This window comes from Barbus barbus, assembly GCF_936440315.1.
Source record: "Barbus barbus genome assembly, chromosome: 29".
Lineage (NCBI taxonomy): Eukaryota > Metazoa > Chordata > Actinopteri > Cypriniformes > Cyprinidae > Barbus > Barbus barbus.
The window spans coordinates 4161218-4176214 of record NC_136757.1 but is presented as its reverse complement, the minus strand read 5'-3'; the positions used below and the strand labels follow the sequence as shown (position 1 = coordinate 4176214).

The 14997-nt window shown below is 37.0% G+C and overlaps 2 protein-coding genes across 2 annotated transcripts; both read right to left on the bottom strand.

The window, feature by feature from the left end:
• Positions 1–215: 215 nt before the first annotated feature.
• Positions 216–7019, bottom strand: LOC306849591 (uncharacterized protein). The gene is made up of 5 exons (XM_079384749.1): positions 5640–7019; positions 2751–2809; positions 2282–2498; positions 549–1144; positions 216–389 (listed from the first exon to the last, which is right to left on the bottom strand). Exons 1-4 carry the CDS (start codon positions 6612–6614, stop codon positions 971–973), a joined length of 1425 nt encoding a protein of 474 aa, XP_079240875.1. The 5' UTR covers positions 6615–7019; the 3' UTR covers positions 216–389; positions 549–970.
• LOC306849592 (peroxisome biogenesis factor 10-like) lies at positions 6924–13918 on the bottom strand. Its single transcript, XM_079384750.1, has 6 exons — positions 13675–13918; positions 12852–12932; positions 12372–12757; positions 11974–12146; positions 8098–8230; positions 6924–8008 (listed from the first exon to the last, which is right to left on the bottom strand). The coding sequence occupies exons 1-6, from the start codon at positions 13784–13786 to the stop codon at positions 7940–7942; spliced, it is 954 nt and encodes a 317-aa protein (XP_079240876.1). The 5' UTR covers positions 13787–13918; the 3' UTR covers positions 6924–7939.
• Positions 13919–14997: the final 1079 nt, after the last annotated feature.

Genomic DNA, 14997 nt, shown 5'->3' with positions numbered 1-14997 from the left:
CCCGACCATGAGACTTCTAGACAATTTTCTAGACTTCTTTACAATTTTCAACTGATACAACTGATTGTAATGGTTTCTGTGTCTTCATGTTCAGATGAACTATTAAGTTGTACTCCTAATGACAATATTGGTGCCTTTTGTGTTTCATGGCAGAACATTAGCCATACAGGAGAACGGCGAGACAGTGATGATGGGAGAGGCAGATTGACTCTTACCGGCTCAAAACGAACTGTTTTTCTCTGTGTTTTTGATGGGTTTCTGCTCTTTTCTTCCAGAGATGGAAGAAGTGAAGAAGGTTGCTCCTCTGAATGGACTGAATCAACTTCTCCAACCTCTTCTGACTGTTCCTGATCTTCCAGTACTTCCATGCTGATGACAACAAATGCCTCCTAGAAAGACAAACAGAAAGGGACACAGCTCATACATAAGATACTAGATACAGCAAAATCTGAGAATGCAATCCACATTTGGGAGAATGGAAAACCCACTGCACTGACATGTGCTTGACACAGACACTGATATAACACAGACGGGATGTTTGTCTGCACCTGTACTGATGTGTGGCCAGCTGTGTCCTCTGCCAGGTTAAAGTCCACAGGGTCCAGGCTCTGCTCTGGCGTCTCCTGTCCCACCAAACACATGCCCACCACTCCTGCTGTCTTCCAGAGAAGCGCCTTAAACACACACGCCTCCAGAGCAGCCAGTGCTTATACAGTACAGATAAACTGTCAGGGTGTAAAGCACATACAAACAGTGTATGCACAACTAGATATTTACACGTTCTGAAGTAAATGTGAATGGTGCTTGTTTCTAAACGAGGTACCAAACCAGCCAGCACCAAATGATGCACTTATAATAAATATAAATGGAAAAATCCAGATTCCTGTCTAGGGCTGTGGCTTGGGCATTTCTATTAACTCTCATTCATAATGAGGTGACAGCAGATCTGACCCAGATTTCAGGATGATTCTTACTGGTGATGAATCACAGCCGTTCTGAGCACATGCGGGTTCCTGCAAGTGGAGCATGTGCTCATCAGAAGTAAAGTTCTGCTGGGATGAATGAGTCGTCTTCTCAAAGCATCTGTGTTGCGCTCATGATGGAGTGAGATCTTCAGGTGTCTGCTCTCATAGTGATTCTTCCACTGTAACAGAATGCTAAGATATGAAGCTGAAATGGTTTGTTTAAACTAATTTCTAACACCATAAGGTATTTCCACTCATGTCTATGCAAATGTAGATCATGTTATCATAGTAAACTTTGGTGTGAATACCGATTATAAGACATATTCTTAGAAAACTGTGCCATTTTGTATGAATTCAACTGAAAACATTTTCACTGACCACTCGAGAAATGCTTTTCTCATCTTAGTCCCATTGTTTCACAAGGAGATGCTCCCCCAATATTCAGATAAGTAGACAACAAATATATTTTTCTCTGTTACATATTTATTATCATCAATCTTGAATATTTGGTCACAGCCTTGTGAAGTACCAAAGTTATTTATCATGTCCAACACCAAGTCTATCCTTAAAGTGTTACATTTCAACCCCGTCACAGTCAGTATGGAATGCATATGCTTATATTTTTAACACTGCTAGTTGAGTAAATTGGTGACATTGGCCGCAAGACTCAAGGTGAGTCTTTTAATAAATCAAAGTTATAATAATAATAATAATAATAAATAAAATGACATTTCAACCCTGTTTAAATGATTCACAGTTCAGTTTTACAAGGTCAAAAGTCAACAATGTATAGTAATGTCTTTAGCTAGCAAATATCAAATTGGCACACCACATTATAATATATATATATATATATATATATATATATATGTATACAGTATGTGTGTGTGTGTGTGTGTATATATATATAGTGGTAGATATACGTTATGTGTAACTTATAACAATTCCAATAACAAACCCTTAAGATTTTACAGAAACTTAAGTACTTAAATCTATTAATCAGTATCTGTGATTTTTCTTATTAATAATAGCAGTGATAAGTCAACTTTTTTTTTTTTTTACCCTAACTGGCAGATATTTTTCTTGTGTCAAGCAAAAACAAAATTCTGATAAGACCTAATATCATAATTTTGCTGCTCAAGTAAATGTATCTTGATTTAAGAAAGTTTAGATATTTGTAAATGAAAACGAGACAAAAAATACTAAGAAAAATCATATTTTGCAGTGTCATGGGAATGTAAATGGCACTGTTGAGAATTAGGCAGATACGGTTCTCTATAGTCTTGGAGTATTGGGCTGTTGTACACACTTCCCACCTGGTAAAAACTCTGATAGAGCAGAAAAGCGCTTCTCCTCCTCTCCACTGCATCGGTTTGAGCACGATGCATGTTGACGGCCCATCTCAGAGCATACAGAGCTTTGCTTAGAGCCCGTCTCCTGTCATTACCGCGGGCTTGAGAGAGTAACCTGAGTCTATTGGACCACATTCTCAGACAGCGCAACTGCAGACGAAACCTGTACAGATCCTCACACCTGAATATAACACACAGTGACAATTAAATTAACCATAACAGTGATGTCAGTAGCACATATAGCAGGGCCCAATCTCTATATGAGCCTCTCAATCTCAATACAAACAGTACATGGGTTCCAAAAGGCTTTTAATTCTATACCTGTTAGGCTGAGCCCAGAATTACAGGTACATGTCACAACCAATTAGATAATTATTGTGACACAATAATTCACAAGCACTGGCACTTGACACAGATCTTATATTTTCTTTACCTTTCTTCTATTTTCTTTTCATCAGAGTCATCATCATGAGCCGCTGGTGCCACATCCAGCTTTTCAAACAAAGAGAAATATGTAAAAAATTAGTTCAATAAAGCTTCCTAAAATTAAACATAAGTATATTATCCCTTCAAAACACCCAAAACAATCTGGAGTGTGAACAGGTTTCCTTATGGAAACCAGTCCTAATGGAATCAATTAAGAATCTTTTAAGGGTGGGATCGCACCATTTGTGCGGCAAAATTCATCTGGCATAATGCAATCATCTTTAAAGAAATCTGTGTAATAGGAAATTTACAATCTAGGCTCATTGGGAATATGTGCCTGTGGCAACATTTATCAAAATTATTATGTTGCTTCTTGCACATTTTCGCTACACTATCCAATGAGTGTTGCTAGAGTGAGTTCAGTTGAATGAATAGCACTGAAAGTGGTTTACTGGCTCGTAATCACAGACGAACCATACAGCACCTTTGTCAAAAGGTGCCATGTAGAACCATAAGATGAACCCCATTCTTCTCCTTAGACTGTAGATATGTTACTCCGCTCTCATATGTTTGCTATGAATGAGAATTTGGCAACATTTAATTACTTTGGTTGTTGTAGGTATCAATGTACTTCAGAAATGAAATGTCCTTTGAGTGATATTTTGAAAATAACAGTGCGCCACTTACGCTTAACCCTACCCTAAACCTAACTGATAGTGTTAACAAAAACAAGTGTGAGGTTTGCTCATTTGCTCATGCATTTTAGCTTGCTTCTCAGTGTTTTTTATCGAGAGTCATGGTCGCATCGCATGTGTGACACTGTCTGTATCAGGTGCGCTACCAAGCAAGTTTACCAAGTCAGAAAAGCTAGCTACAGAAACATAGTCAAAATGTATTAGTTTATAAATCATGTGCTATGATAAAAGTGTTTTGAGGTCATAAGAGTATTGTGGAAGGAACCACGCTGTCATAATTTGTGTGGATATAAGTTGTCATCAACAACTGCACCTACTGCCAAGTGTTAATTCAGCTAAAAAGAGCAGTTCTCCACTAAGACATTATCTCAGTACAATACCAGTCACTAGAATTCTAATAAAGATGACAAAATATCCAGTTGAACTGGAAAAATCTAATTAGAATCCAAAATAGAGGTACAGTACATTCTAAACAAACACGGTGCTACAGTAAATAGCACTGAAAGTGGTTTACCGGCTCGTAATCACAGAGGAACCACTTTAAGTACTATACAGCACCTTTGTCAAAAGGTGCCATGTAGAAACATAAGATGAACCCCATTCTTCTCCTTAGACTGTAGATATGTTACTCCGCTCTCATATGTTTGCTATGAATGAGAGTTTACTACAAAGGCAAAAGCTGTTTTGAATCACTTTTATGCTGTTCTGAGGTCAAAAAGTCTTGTGTGAGGGCCCTGGAATATTTCCTTATGGGGGGCCTTGGTGGCAAAAAGGTTGAGAACCATGTGATCTTCAGGAAATACACTGTATTTTATTTTTTAATCCTTTCCACAACTAAGAGAGAATTAGGGAACCTTTAAAGAACTGTACATGGGCTTAATGGGTTCTTTGTATGGCAGTGGTGAAAGTTTTTAGCTAAGAGTTCTCTCTTAGAACCAAGACAAACTTTTTCTAAGGAATAGAGAGAAGTCTTAAGCTAAGAGTAAGGGGGCGGGGCTGACCTTGTTGCTATGGATGATGTCAGCATGATTACTAACTATGCACACAGCGATTGGCTGATAGTCTCTGTCAGAGATTTATTCATAGAAATATTGTAGAGCGTGATATTATGTTGCCACATTCAAATGTCACTAATTAAACAAGTATATGTTCAGCTAATTGTCAGCCTCTTACACGTGTGCTTTTTCATGTGTGCATATAAACAGCCTTTAATTAACAGAATTGTATTGGTTTTAATGGAAACTGTAATTGTGCCTGCTGGTTTCTACTGGTAATTGGTCTCCTTCTATTGTTGGCTTGTTAAAACCAATAAATCCTAATGGAATATGTCCCAAAACACACTACAGGAAACCATTTTTTTATGGTTTTAATGGTTAAACGTTGATGGTTTGTAATGGTATTTGTAGTGGATTTATGTGATGGTTTGTTTAGTTTTTTTCAGCAGGGAGGATAGTTTGTGATTTGATTTTAGTGACTTAAGAGTCCTCTTCACTACTGCTAACGTTTCAGATTTAGGAGCTAGTTTTAGCTCTAAAACGCTTTTTGAATTACTCTCAGAGTAAACATTTAGGAGTCCTAAATTTCGGATTGACACACCCATTATTTTTAAGATTTTCTCCTAAATCTGCAAGTTATGAGCTACTTTTAGCCTTAAGATGTTTTGTGAATACGGACCCTGGTGTAAAAGAATATCTGATAAAGTTCAAAATATCAAATCATCATCTTAGAAACATACAGTTGGATCTTATTTAATTCTTCTGACGTGATCACATTAAAATAAATTAATCATAAAATAATCATTTTATATTCAATTTTAAATGTATGAAAGAATGTCACCTCAAGAATCAAATTCGACTCTTTTTCTAGATTATTTAAAAAAAAAAAATTCTTACAGCACGGTCATATTAGCTAATCTTTGGTGAACTTTTCAACCTAGGCTCATTGGGAAATAGGGAAGGCTTGCTCTACCTATATATTTTTGCAAATCTCCAAAAACATACCTATAATTAACTAAAGGAAATCCCAAAGTGGGTTATACGAGTATTACATCTTTTTTTTCCCATGATCATTAATCATTAAATGTCTGTTAGAAACGTCTTTAAACAGTCTAGTTTTTATTTTGTTCAAATACTTAAGAAAATTCCCATTTGGACTGGTTCGTTTTGGATTTATTCACTATGGGATTTTGGACGTCAACATACCTGAGCTTCTGTTGCAGTCATGGCTTTACACATCACAAAAGGTGAATGTTGTTGATGAGACATAGAGCATTGCCCATCAATACACACTTGTTCATCTCTACTTCCCGCCAGTCCTGGATGAGGTTTGCATGCTCCTCGAAGAGAAACTCTTTGCGTTGTTTGCATATGGTCAGTGTAAATCTCTATAGGCCTATCAAAAGCCCACTTGTTGCCATTAGGCTTCATGTCTCTGACAAAATCTTCATTTTCCCCTGATTCATTTGATGATTTGCTGTGTACAGAAATGTATTGGATGGAACCATAGCCCAATTTTGTATTACAGCACCGGAGACGCTCTTTTCTTGGTTGTCTTTTGATACCTCTTGGAATGCATTTGCTGTGCCTTTCGCCTTCAGAAACATCAAGTACAGCAAGAGAGGAAGCCCCTGAGATGGATACAGATACGTTGGGCGTCTGACGTTCAACAAAAGAGACAGCATGTTCACTTGTGTTGAAGTGTAGCATCGAGCAATGCAAGTTTGCAGACTTCCACGAGGACTCGAGAAGCTCATGGAAGGTAGAGGGCGAAAGCCTTTCATCTTGCCTTTGAAAAGCAAGTGCTTCCTTATGGGGTTTATAAGCAATGTCTGCAGAATGCCGGTCTCTCTTTGAAATTGAGGATAATGAGGAATCCTCAGTAAAATCCCTCTCTGGGGTTTTCCATTGCACACACTTGCGCTCGGCTGCTGTATTACAAGATCTGAGGGCTGTAGCATCAATTGGTCTTGTCTCTCTCGTGGCATTTTTTGAGCCACTTGCAGTGTCTAAAACTGAATAAATGCTCTTGTTCCACATGGTGTGGTGGGGAAGATCAAAAGTGCAGTCTGTTTCTCTCTTCAAGGGTGTTTGCTGAACGAAGGGCTCAGAAACAAACGCGAGCATGCAGGGAAGTCTGCTCAGCGGGATGCTCTTGTATGAGGTTGTACTGGAGCACATGGAGGCTCATCTGTTTTCCTCAGGCAACAGCATGTTGCTTGTTAGTCATATTTTGCTGTCTCAATACAAACCTGCTCAGGTATCATTTAAAAAAACAAGGCCTCATTCCATCAGCTTAATAAAATATTCAGGTATAACCATGCCTCCCAATTATCCACTGCAAACGATTAAATTAAAGATCTAATCATTCAAATGTCAAGTGATAGATCATTTGTATTCCTACATTTTGATAATGCATTGGCAATTATGATGATCGTTAGGCTACAGCTGTAGAGTATTTACAAAAATCACTCACCCTCAGGAGCATCATGTTATATTTGCTAATGCCTTTATTTTGTCATCTTCAGTTAATGATCTGTAGAAAATGTGGAGGAAACCTTCAAACTGCAGAGCGCACGTTGTGTGAGCTAAGAAGATTACAAGCAGATTACTGTACAACCAACCCGCTGGGAGGAGCCGGTGAATTAACTAAGCTGTCAGATGACCTTTTAAAACTTAAAAAAAAAATTTTTTTTAAAAATCGGAATAAAACATGACGCGTTTGCCCATGCAAAATACTCCATCTTAATCAGGTTAGACACCCTACTGAATTTAAAGCAGACTAAAACAAAGCTTGCAGTCTTTACAACGGCACACACTGTATAAGGGTGCTAAAGTGTGTCATTTTCATAACTCATAACTTTCAGTTTATGCAGTTCATCGTCTATTTTTTTTTTGTTCCAGAACAATGTTTTGTCACGTCAACAGGGTAATGTCCATTACTGCAGTTTGTTGATAAATGGTGTGTTCTTAAGATCTAGGTAACACCTTATTTTAAGGACCAGTTCTCACTATTAAGTAGTTGCTTATTAACATGCATATTACTAGCATATTGGCTGCTTAGTATTATAAAGCACATTTTAATGCCTTATTAGTAGTAATTACTTACTAGTAATATGGCCATATTGTAGAACCCTTACCCTACCCCATACCTACATTTAACAACTACCCTATTAACTATTAATTAGGAGTTTATAATTAATAGTGAATGTGTTTCCTAATCTAAAGTCTTACCAAAATTTTTACCTAAAAATATGATAAAAAAACAACCCGATATAGACTTACATTGAAGGAGTCTAGAGACAATATTATAGAGATGTGTGAAGCAATGCAAACACCAGTTTATGTGAAAATATGACAATCTTAGTTTATTTGAGGAATGTTACTATTAAATAATCTGCATAATCAACCAATTAAATTACAGGAATAAATCTGTCATTGTCATTTCCACGTCATTACACGTAAAAAACAGAGTTCAATTCTCTTCGTCTTGATCAACCCACGGTCTACTTGTAGTTTCTCAGGTAAACCAATCTGTGAGGCTGGAATTTCTCTCGACACAGCGGGCATTCGCTCTACAATAAGAGCAACAAAGAAAATGACTGATCAGACATCAGTAATGCTGAACTTTACACCACTGCATTACGTTATATAAAAGTCTTGCCTTGGTATTGCACCACTCAGTAATGCACTCCCAACAGAAGAGATGACCACAGGGGGTGCTGCTGGTGTTCCTGCGCTCCTCCAAACATAAGATACAGCGCGGAGAGCGAGACGACGTCTGACTGACCTGATGACTGAAAAGAGAAGGCTGAATAATAGAAGACAAATCCAGAGTATTATGAAATCTCCCCTCATAATGTCACAAGTATTACCACAACACGAATGCAAAAAACAAACAAACAACAAAAAAAACTTACTTAAATTTTCAAGTTTTTGGGGGGCGGGTTTACCATTTAATACCTTGAATTAACCCACCATGTAATAAAAGTAGCAATATCTTATATTAGTTTATAAACCTACTTATGACACAGTGATTAAGGGCCCTCTCTATGAAACTATTTTTTTTGTGTGTGTCTCACAAATATAAATAAATATAAATAAAGGCAGCGTGAATTGCAAAAGATTCTATTTACACTGTAAAAATAGCAGTATTTTCGGCTATTTATACTACTTATTGAAAACAGTGGCAATTATCTGCACCTCAGTATTGACAATTTTGAATATTTGTTGAATTTAAAATAAAAATCCATATTTGAATGCAAAAACGTTGCATTCGAATTTTAGGTGTGCGTCAGGCAGCCTTATCAGTGGCACACAAGATGTGATGATGATTTACTGTAGGTGTCATTGCATTTTAAAGTGCCCCTATTATAAGTAATGAAAGGTTCATATTTTGGTTTTGGGAGTCCCCAACAACAGGTTGGCATGCATGCAAGGTCAAAAAACACTTTAATTTTCTTATAATGTTTTCTTTGCGTGATGCTAATCTGGGGTCATAGGTCCGATTGGACGATTTCATTTAAAGCAGTGCTGCTTTGTGTACAGCCGTTACTGGGGAAACTGCTATTTTTATCGCTCCAAAAGTGTCACCAAGTGGCAAAGAATGAATTTGCATTTTCATTCAGACCAATGCGAAAAATCTAATTTTGCAGGATGTTTTAATTCATTTAGAGCGGTGTTACACACTGCATGAAAGATCATTTTCAAAAATCCAAATTAGGGGCCCTTTAATATTTTTCTTAGCCTATCAAGAAGAACCCACTAGATGTTGCGCTACTACATTGTTCATTCAAAATATTACGGAAAAAGAGAACATCAATGCAGAGAAAATGTTGTTTACGTCAAAACTGAAACAAGCTGTTCACACAGAATGTATATTTATCGCATTTTCCATAGTATAAACAGAATACATGCAATGGCGAATCTCGAAAGTGAAAGTAAAATGCGATCGTGCATTTGAAAACAGTTTCAATGCCCAGCATATTAATATCGGCTCCCTGATGCCCGCATTTTATTTAAAGTATAATTACCCAACGATATAACTGCGCGAGAAAGTACAGAAATATATATTTTCCCTGTGTTTTCAGTCCTTTGTATTAAACTATACATATATACAGTGCCCTCCATAAGTATTGAAACAGTAAAGACAAAATTGCTCTGTTGGCTGTGGAGTCAAGACATTTACAAATATGATTAAATGATGAATATGAGACAAAACTACTGAATGTAACATTTTATTATTGGGTGATTCAACCCATAGATGTTTTACCAGCTAAGAAGTTCAGCACTTTTAGAGTTTCATCCCTCTATCTGATGTGAGCATAAGTATTGGAGCAGTTGCCTCACAGGTCTTTCTAAGTGATCAGCTGTGTCCTGTTGCAGTAATTCTTCAGATATTAAAAGCAGGGAATATGTCGTATCAATTATATCCATTACTTCTGTATTCTGAATCTTGCATTCGATGATGACACACACAAACCAGGATGAAGACGAGGGAGCTGACTTTGAGAGAAAAGCAAGCAATTTGGATGCTAAAAGAAAATAGGAAGTCAGTTAGAGCTATAGCAAAAACAAAGGGCATGGAGAAATCAAGAGTTTGGAAACCACCAGCGACACCAGCAACCAACAACGACCTGATCGGCTGAGAAAACAACAGTAGATGATGACAGACAAATCATAAAAGCTGTGAAAATAAACCCTAAAAAACATGTCTGTAAAATGACCAACAACTTCCAGAAAGCTGGGGTGATTCTCTGACAATCTACTGTCCTCAGGAGACTTTGACACAGAATTACAGATGCTACACAGCAAGATGCAAACCTCTGACCAGCTCCAAAAATAGAAAGGAAAGATTAGAGTTTGCAAAAAAGCACAAAGGTGAGCCAGAAGAGCTTTGGTGTTTATGGACCGATGAAACAAAGATGAACCTTTATCTAAGTGATGGGAAAGCAAAAATGTGGAGAAAAAAGGGAACTGCAAATGATCCCAAGCATACAGCCTCATCTGTAAAGCATGGTGGAGGTGGTGTCATGGCATGGGCATGCATGGCTGCCTCTGGAACAGGCCCTCTCAACTTTACTGATGACTTAATGTATGATGACAATAGCAGAATGAATTTGGAAGTGTACAAAACCATCTTGGCTACCAATATTCAAGAAAATGCCACCAGATTCATTGGGAAGTGCTTCATATCGCATCAGGACAATGACCCAAAACACCCTGCCAGTTCAGTCAAGGAATTTATAAGAGCAAAGAAATGGAAAGTCTCAGATTGCCCAAGTCAATCTCCTGATTTAAATCAGATTGAACATGAATTTCACCAGCTGAAGACGAGAGTAAAGGCAGAAACTCCCCAAAACAAGCAATAATTGGGATTGTCTGCATTAAAGGCTGGGAAAGTATTTCAAAGGATGAGATGAAGAGTCTGGTGATGTCTATGGGTCACAGACTCACTGCTGTGATTGTGTGCAAGGGATCTGCAACTAAATAATAGCTTTTAATCTTTTATATCTGCCTTATGTTCAACTGTCCCAATACTTATGCTCACATCAATGAGTGGGATGAACTCTAAAAGTACTGTGCTTTTTATTTGGTAAAACATATGTGCTGAAATGGCTAATAATAAAATGTGACATTCTGTAGTTTTGTCTCATATTCATCTTTTAATCATATTTGCAAAAAAATCTTGACAGCCAACAGAGCAATTTTGTCTTTACTGTTCCAATACTTATGGAGAGAACTGTATATGGTGCTGTTTTGTTTCTAATTTTTTAAGCAGCTTAATTAATTATATATGGTTTATAAACATTAATTTAAACATTATGCACTTTTTTCAACGATAGTCCTGTTATTTTATTGCTTTGAAGAAACATGCTTTAGTAATATTTTGCTTGATGCGCCCTCTTGTGACCTCAGGAGAGCAGCCAAAAGTTTATCCCCCCCCCCCCCCTAACTGAAATTATGCATTTTAAATTAGAATATAATTCGAATACTGCTAATATTGAAGTATAATATTTTCATATATTGAAAATATATGCCTTTCCGATGTGATAAGAGTTGTGAAAAGGGAGAAGAATGAGTTTAGCAAAAGGCGGATTCTAACTCGGGTCTCTCATGTCATAAAGAATACAGTATGCGCTTTATCATCTACGCCACTAAAGCCATCGATTAGCGGCCTCCTTTTGTAATGTCCAGTCCAACCACACGCTCGTGGGCAGAGATAGTGTAAATAGCCTCTGCCAAAAAGGCGGGTTATTTGCATTTAGTGTGAATAGACTCTCCGATAAATAAGTAAAAAAAAAAAAATTATATATATATATATATATATTTTTTATTTTTATTTTATTAAATGAACTAATACAGCTGAAAAATAAATAAAGTTAAATTATGAAAAAGTTAAATTATTGGACCGGAGAACGGAGAGAAATCGCAGCGGAAGGAACAAGCCTTGGGGCACTACAGGTATCTTTTTCTATTAAAAAAGTGTGTTTATGAAAAAGCTTAGTCAAATGTAGGCCATGCCTGTATAGAGCGGTACCTGGGGATCAGGTTTCTGTGCTGTTTCCACTCGTGTCGAGCTTTCTGTCTCTGCCTGAGGTTATTAAACTGCAGTGTGAGAGTGATGCCCAGCTGCAGCAGGGACAAAGCCCCCAGCAGACGGTAACTGTTACTGAGCCGCGGGTCATCTCCAGCCACATTTCCCACTCTCAGCTAAAGAAAACACATTCACACAGTCACAGATCATTTCAGTAATGTCATGTACACTATTGTTAAAACGTTTGGGGTCAGTATTTTTTTCCCAAGAGAAAAATGTATAGGTTTATTCAGCAAGGATGCATGTAACATAAACCCCTACTGTATTACTGTGCTTTATTAATACAACATTAAGGATTTTATTCCACAATACTGATTTTATATTAAAGAACAAATACTTACATAACTAACACCTGCAGCTCTTTTGCCAATGTGGTAAAAGGCTCCGGTGACGTAAAAGACGGCCACATGTAGTCTGTACAGCAGTGTGATCCCCTGCTGCAGGGCAAACACGAGCGGAATCAGAGACTTCCTCTGAGACTCCGTCAGCATCCCTACAGCTCTCTGAATCCACAGCCGCACATGTGACAACGGCCTCCACGTTCTGCTCGGCTGAGGTGCTTCTGCTTCCAGCTCATTCTCAATGCAGATCAAGACCTTGTCTAACAGATAAGGCACAAACGTGTGGAAGAAGATGAGCGCGGTTCTGCGCATCCGTGAGGGGATTCTTCTCTTGCTGGGGTCCACCTGGATGATGCTGACATACTCCTCGCCCAGCGTCTGATAGCCTAAAGGAAACAGACCACAAAACGGCTCTCAAATTCAACAAACACTCATATGAGGAACACATCAGCAGTGCTGCAATGCAAGGGAATAACTCACCAGATAAAGTTGTTAAGACATAGTACGTCAGATCAGAGAGTAATTCAATTTCCTTTCTCCACTGAAGCCAACGTCTGGAACCTCAAGAAAAAAAAAATATATATATATTTGAACAAACATCTCTATTAAAGGGGATATATAACGGAAAAAATTCCTTTTTTTTTTCCAAAATAAAAATTCCGAATAGGATACTACTCTTTCAGTACGTATACTGTGTGGATTCAAAATATATAATATTTTGAATTAGCTATTAGTATTATATTTTAGTTTTTATTTGATCTTTTTAAAAATATTTTTGTTTAAATTTTAGTATTTTTTATGTCATTTTGTGTGTGTATATATACAGTCATGGCACAAAATATCGGCACCCTTGGTAAATATGATCAAAGAAGGCTGTGAAAATTAATCTGCATTGTTAATCCTTTTGATATATATATATATATATATATTTTTTTTTTAAATCACAAAACTCTAACCTTTAAAACCTTTAAAAATAATTTAAAATGGGGGGAAATATAATAAACATTATAATAAACCAAAACTCACAACAACATGCAGAGATGAGTTTGAGACGCTCCACATGTAAATGATAACAGTTTCTGTGTAACTTACATACACGTATGTAAATAAAGCACATATACTGTAGTAGCACTGCATTTAATTAAATCATAGCGTTGGTGAATTTACAATTATGCTTAATTATGATTTTTAAATGGGTTTAATATATCATGCAGCCTTGGCAAATAAGCAAAATATAAATGTGTACAATATGCATTTTAAATAATTCAAATACCTGCATTTAATGTGTTTGTGAGTTATTTACCAGCAAATGTGTGGAAGAGCTCATTGGCGTTGTTTGTCAGGTTGTTCTGGTAGAACTCATCCTTCTGACTCGAGCGGATCAGCTGCGGCTGGTTCGCCGGAACTACAGGCATTGCTCTGTTCGGGGTACTTACTAGCAATCCATATATCTCATTTTACAAAAGCTATTATGTTTATGAGTCTATTTACTGGTCTAGGTCAGTGTGCGCGCTTCTATCGCTTCCGTGTTTAGTCACGTGACGCTCACACGAGCTCTCCATTGGCTGGTTGGAAACAGACGCTGTGCTGATTTGAGATCAGTTTTGATGACGCAGTCTGCTTGAGTTCAGTATCGAGTCTAAATACTACTTATGACTGAAACGAAATAAATACATTTGGAAAATGATTTAACGTTCAAACAGAGGCCATCTGCTGGTCAAACGCTATGTAAATACTATCTAAAACTCTGTCGAGGTTGACGACACACGCAAGTCTTCATTACGAAGTAATTCCGTTTAATTATATTTTTTTAATTTATTAATTTATTTTAAAATATAAATCATGTGGTTATGTGACTGGGTCCTATTATGTAGTAGATACTATTCTGTTATTATTTATTTCGCCATCCTGCTTTTCAAATAATACTGTAATTTAAACTCTATGGAGGTTAAAACTTGTTTAAATCCACCTGAAGCTTTAAATCTGACCATACTTTTGACACATGTGTCAGTCACGAGCGAATAGGTTTAGGGATATTAGTAAAAACTGCTGTAAGCATTATATGTGACCCTGGATCAATCAATAAGAAAAAATGAAATTCGCACATCATCTGAAAGCTGAATATAATAACATTTCCATGGATGCATGATTTGTTAGGATAATAGGACAATATTTGGGTGAGATACAACTATTTAAATATTTGCAATCTGAGGGTACAATACAGTATCTCACAGAAGTGAGTACACCCCTCACATTTTTGAAAATAGTTTATTATATCTTTTCATGTGACAACACTGAAGAAATGACACTTTGCTACAATGTAAAGTAGTGAGTGTACAGCTTGTATAACAGTGTAAATGTGCTGTCCCCTCAAAATAACTCAACACACAGCCATTAATGTCTAAACCGCTGGCCACAGAAGTGAGTACTCCCCTAAGTGAAAATGTCCAAATTGGGCCCAAAGTATCAATATTTTGTGTGGCCACCATTATTTTCCAGCACTGCCTTAACCCTCTAGGCAAGTATCTAATTTTAAACTTATTTTACTTATGCAACAAGAAAAAAAGAGGTTTTATCCCAGAATAAATTATTTTATCCTTTAGAAATTGTTTGGATGGTGAAAAGT

Excerpts from the sequence above, each read along its gene's own strand:
- LOC306849591 (XM_079384749.1), bottom strand. The coding sequence starts at position 6,614 with ATGTGCTCCAGTACAACCTCATACAAGAGCATCCCGCTGAGCAGACTT. Across the intron at positions 2,810-5,639 it reads TGACTGCAACAGAAGCTCAG|CTGGATGTGGCACCAGCGGC; the intron begins GTATGTTGACGT and ends TTGTTTGAAAAG. Across the intron at positions 1,145-2,281 it reads TCTATCAGAGTTTTTACCAG|TGGAAGAATCACTATGAGAG; the intron begins GTGGGAAGTGTG and ends ATTCTGTTACAG.
- LOC306849592 (XM_079384750.1), bottom strand. The coding sequence starts at position 13,786 with ATGCCTGTAGTTCCGGCGAACCAGCCGCAGCTGATCCGCTCGAGTCAG. Across the intron at positions 12,933-13,674 it reads GCTCTTCCACACATTTGCTG|GTTCCAGACGTTGGCTTCAG; the intron begins GTAAATAACTCA and ends TTTTTTCTTGAG. Across the intron at positions 12,147-12,371 it reads GAGCTGCAGGTGTTAGTTAT|CTGAGAGTGGGAAATGTGGC; the intron begins GTAAGTATTTGT and ends TGTTTTCTTTAG.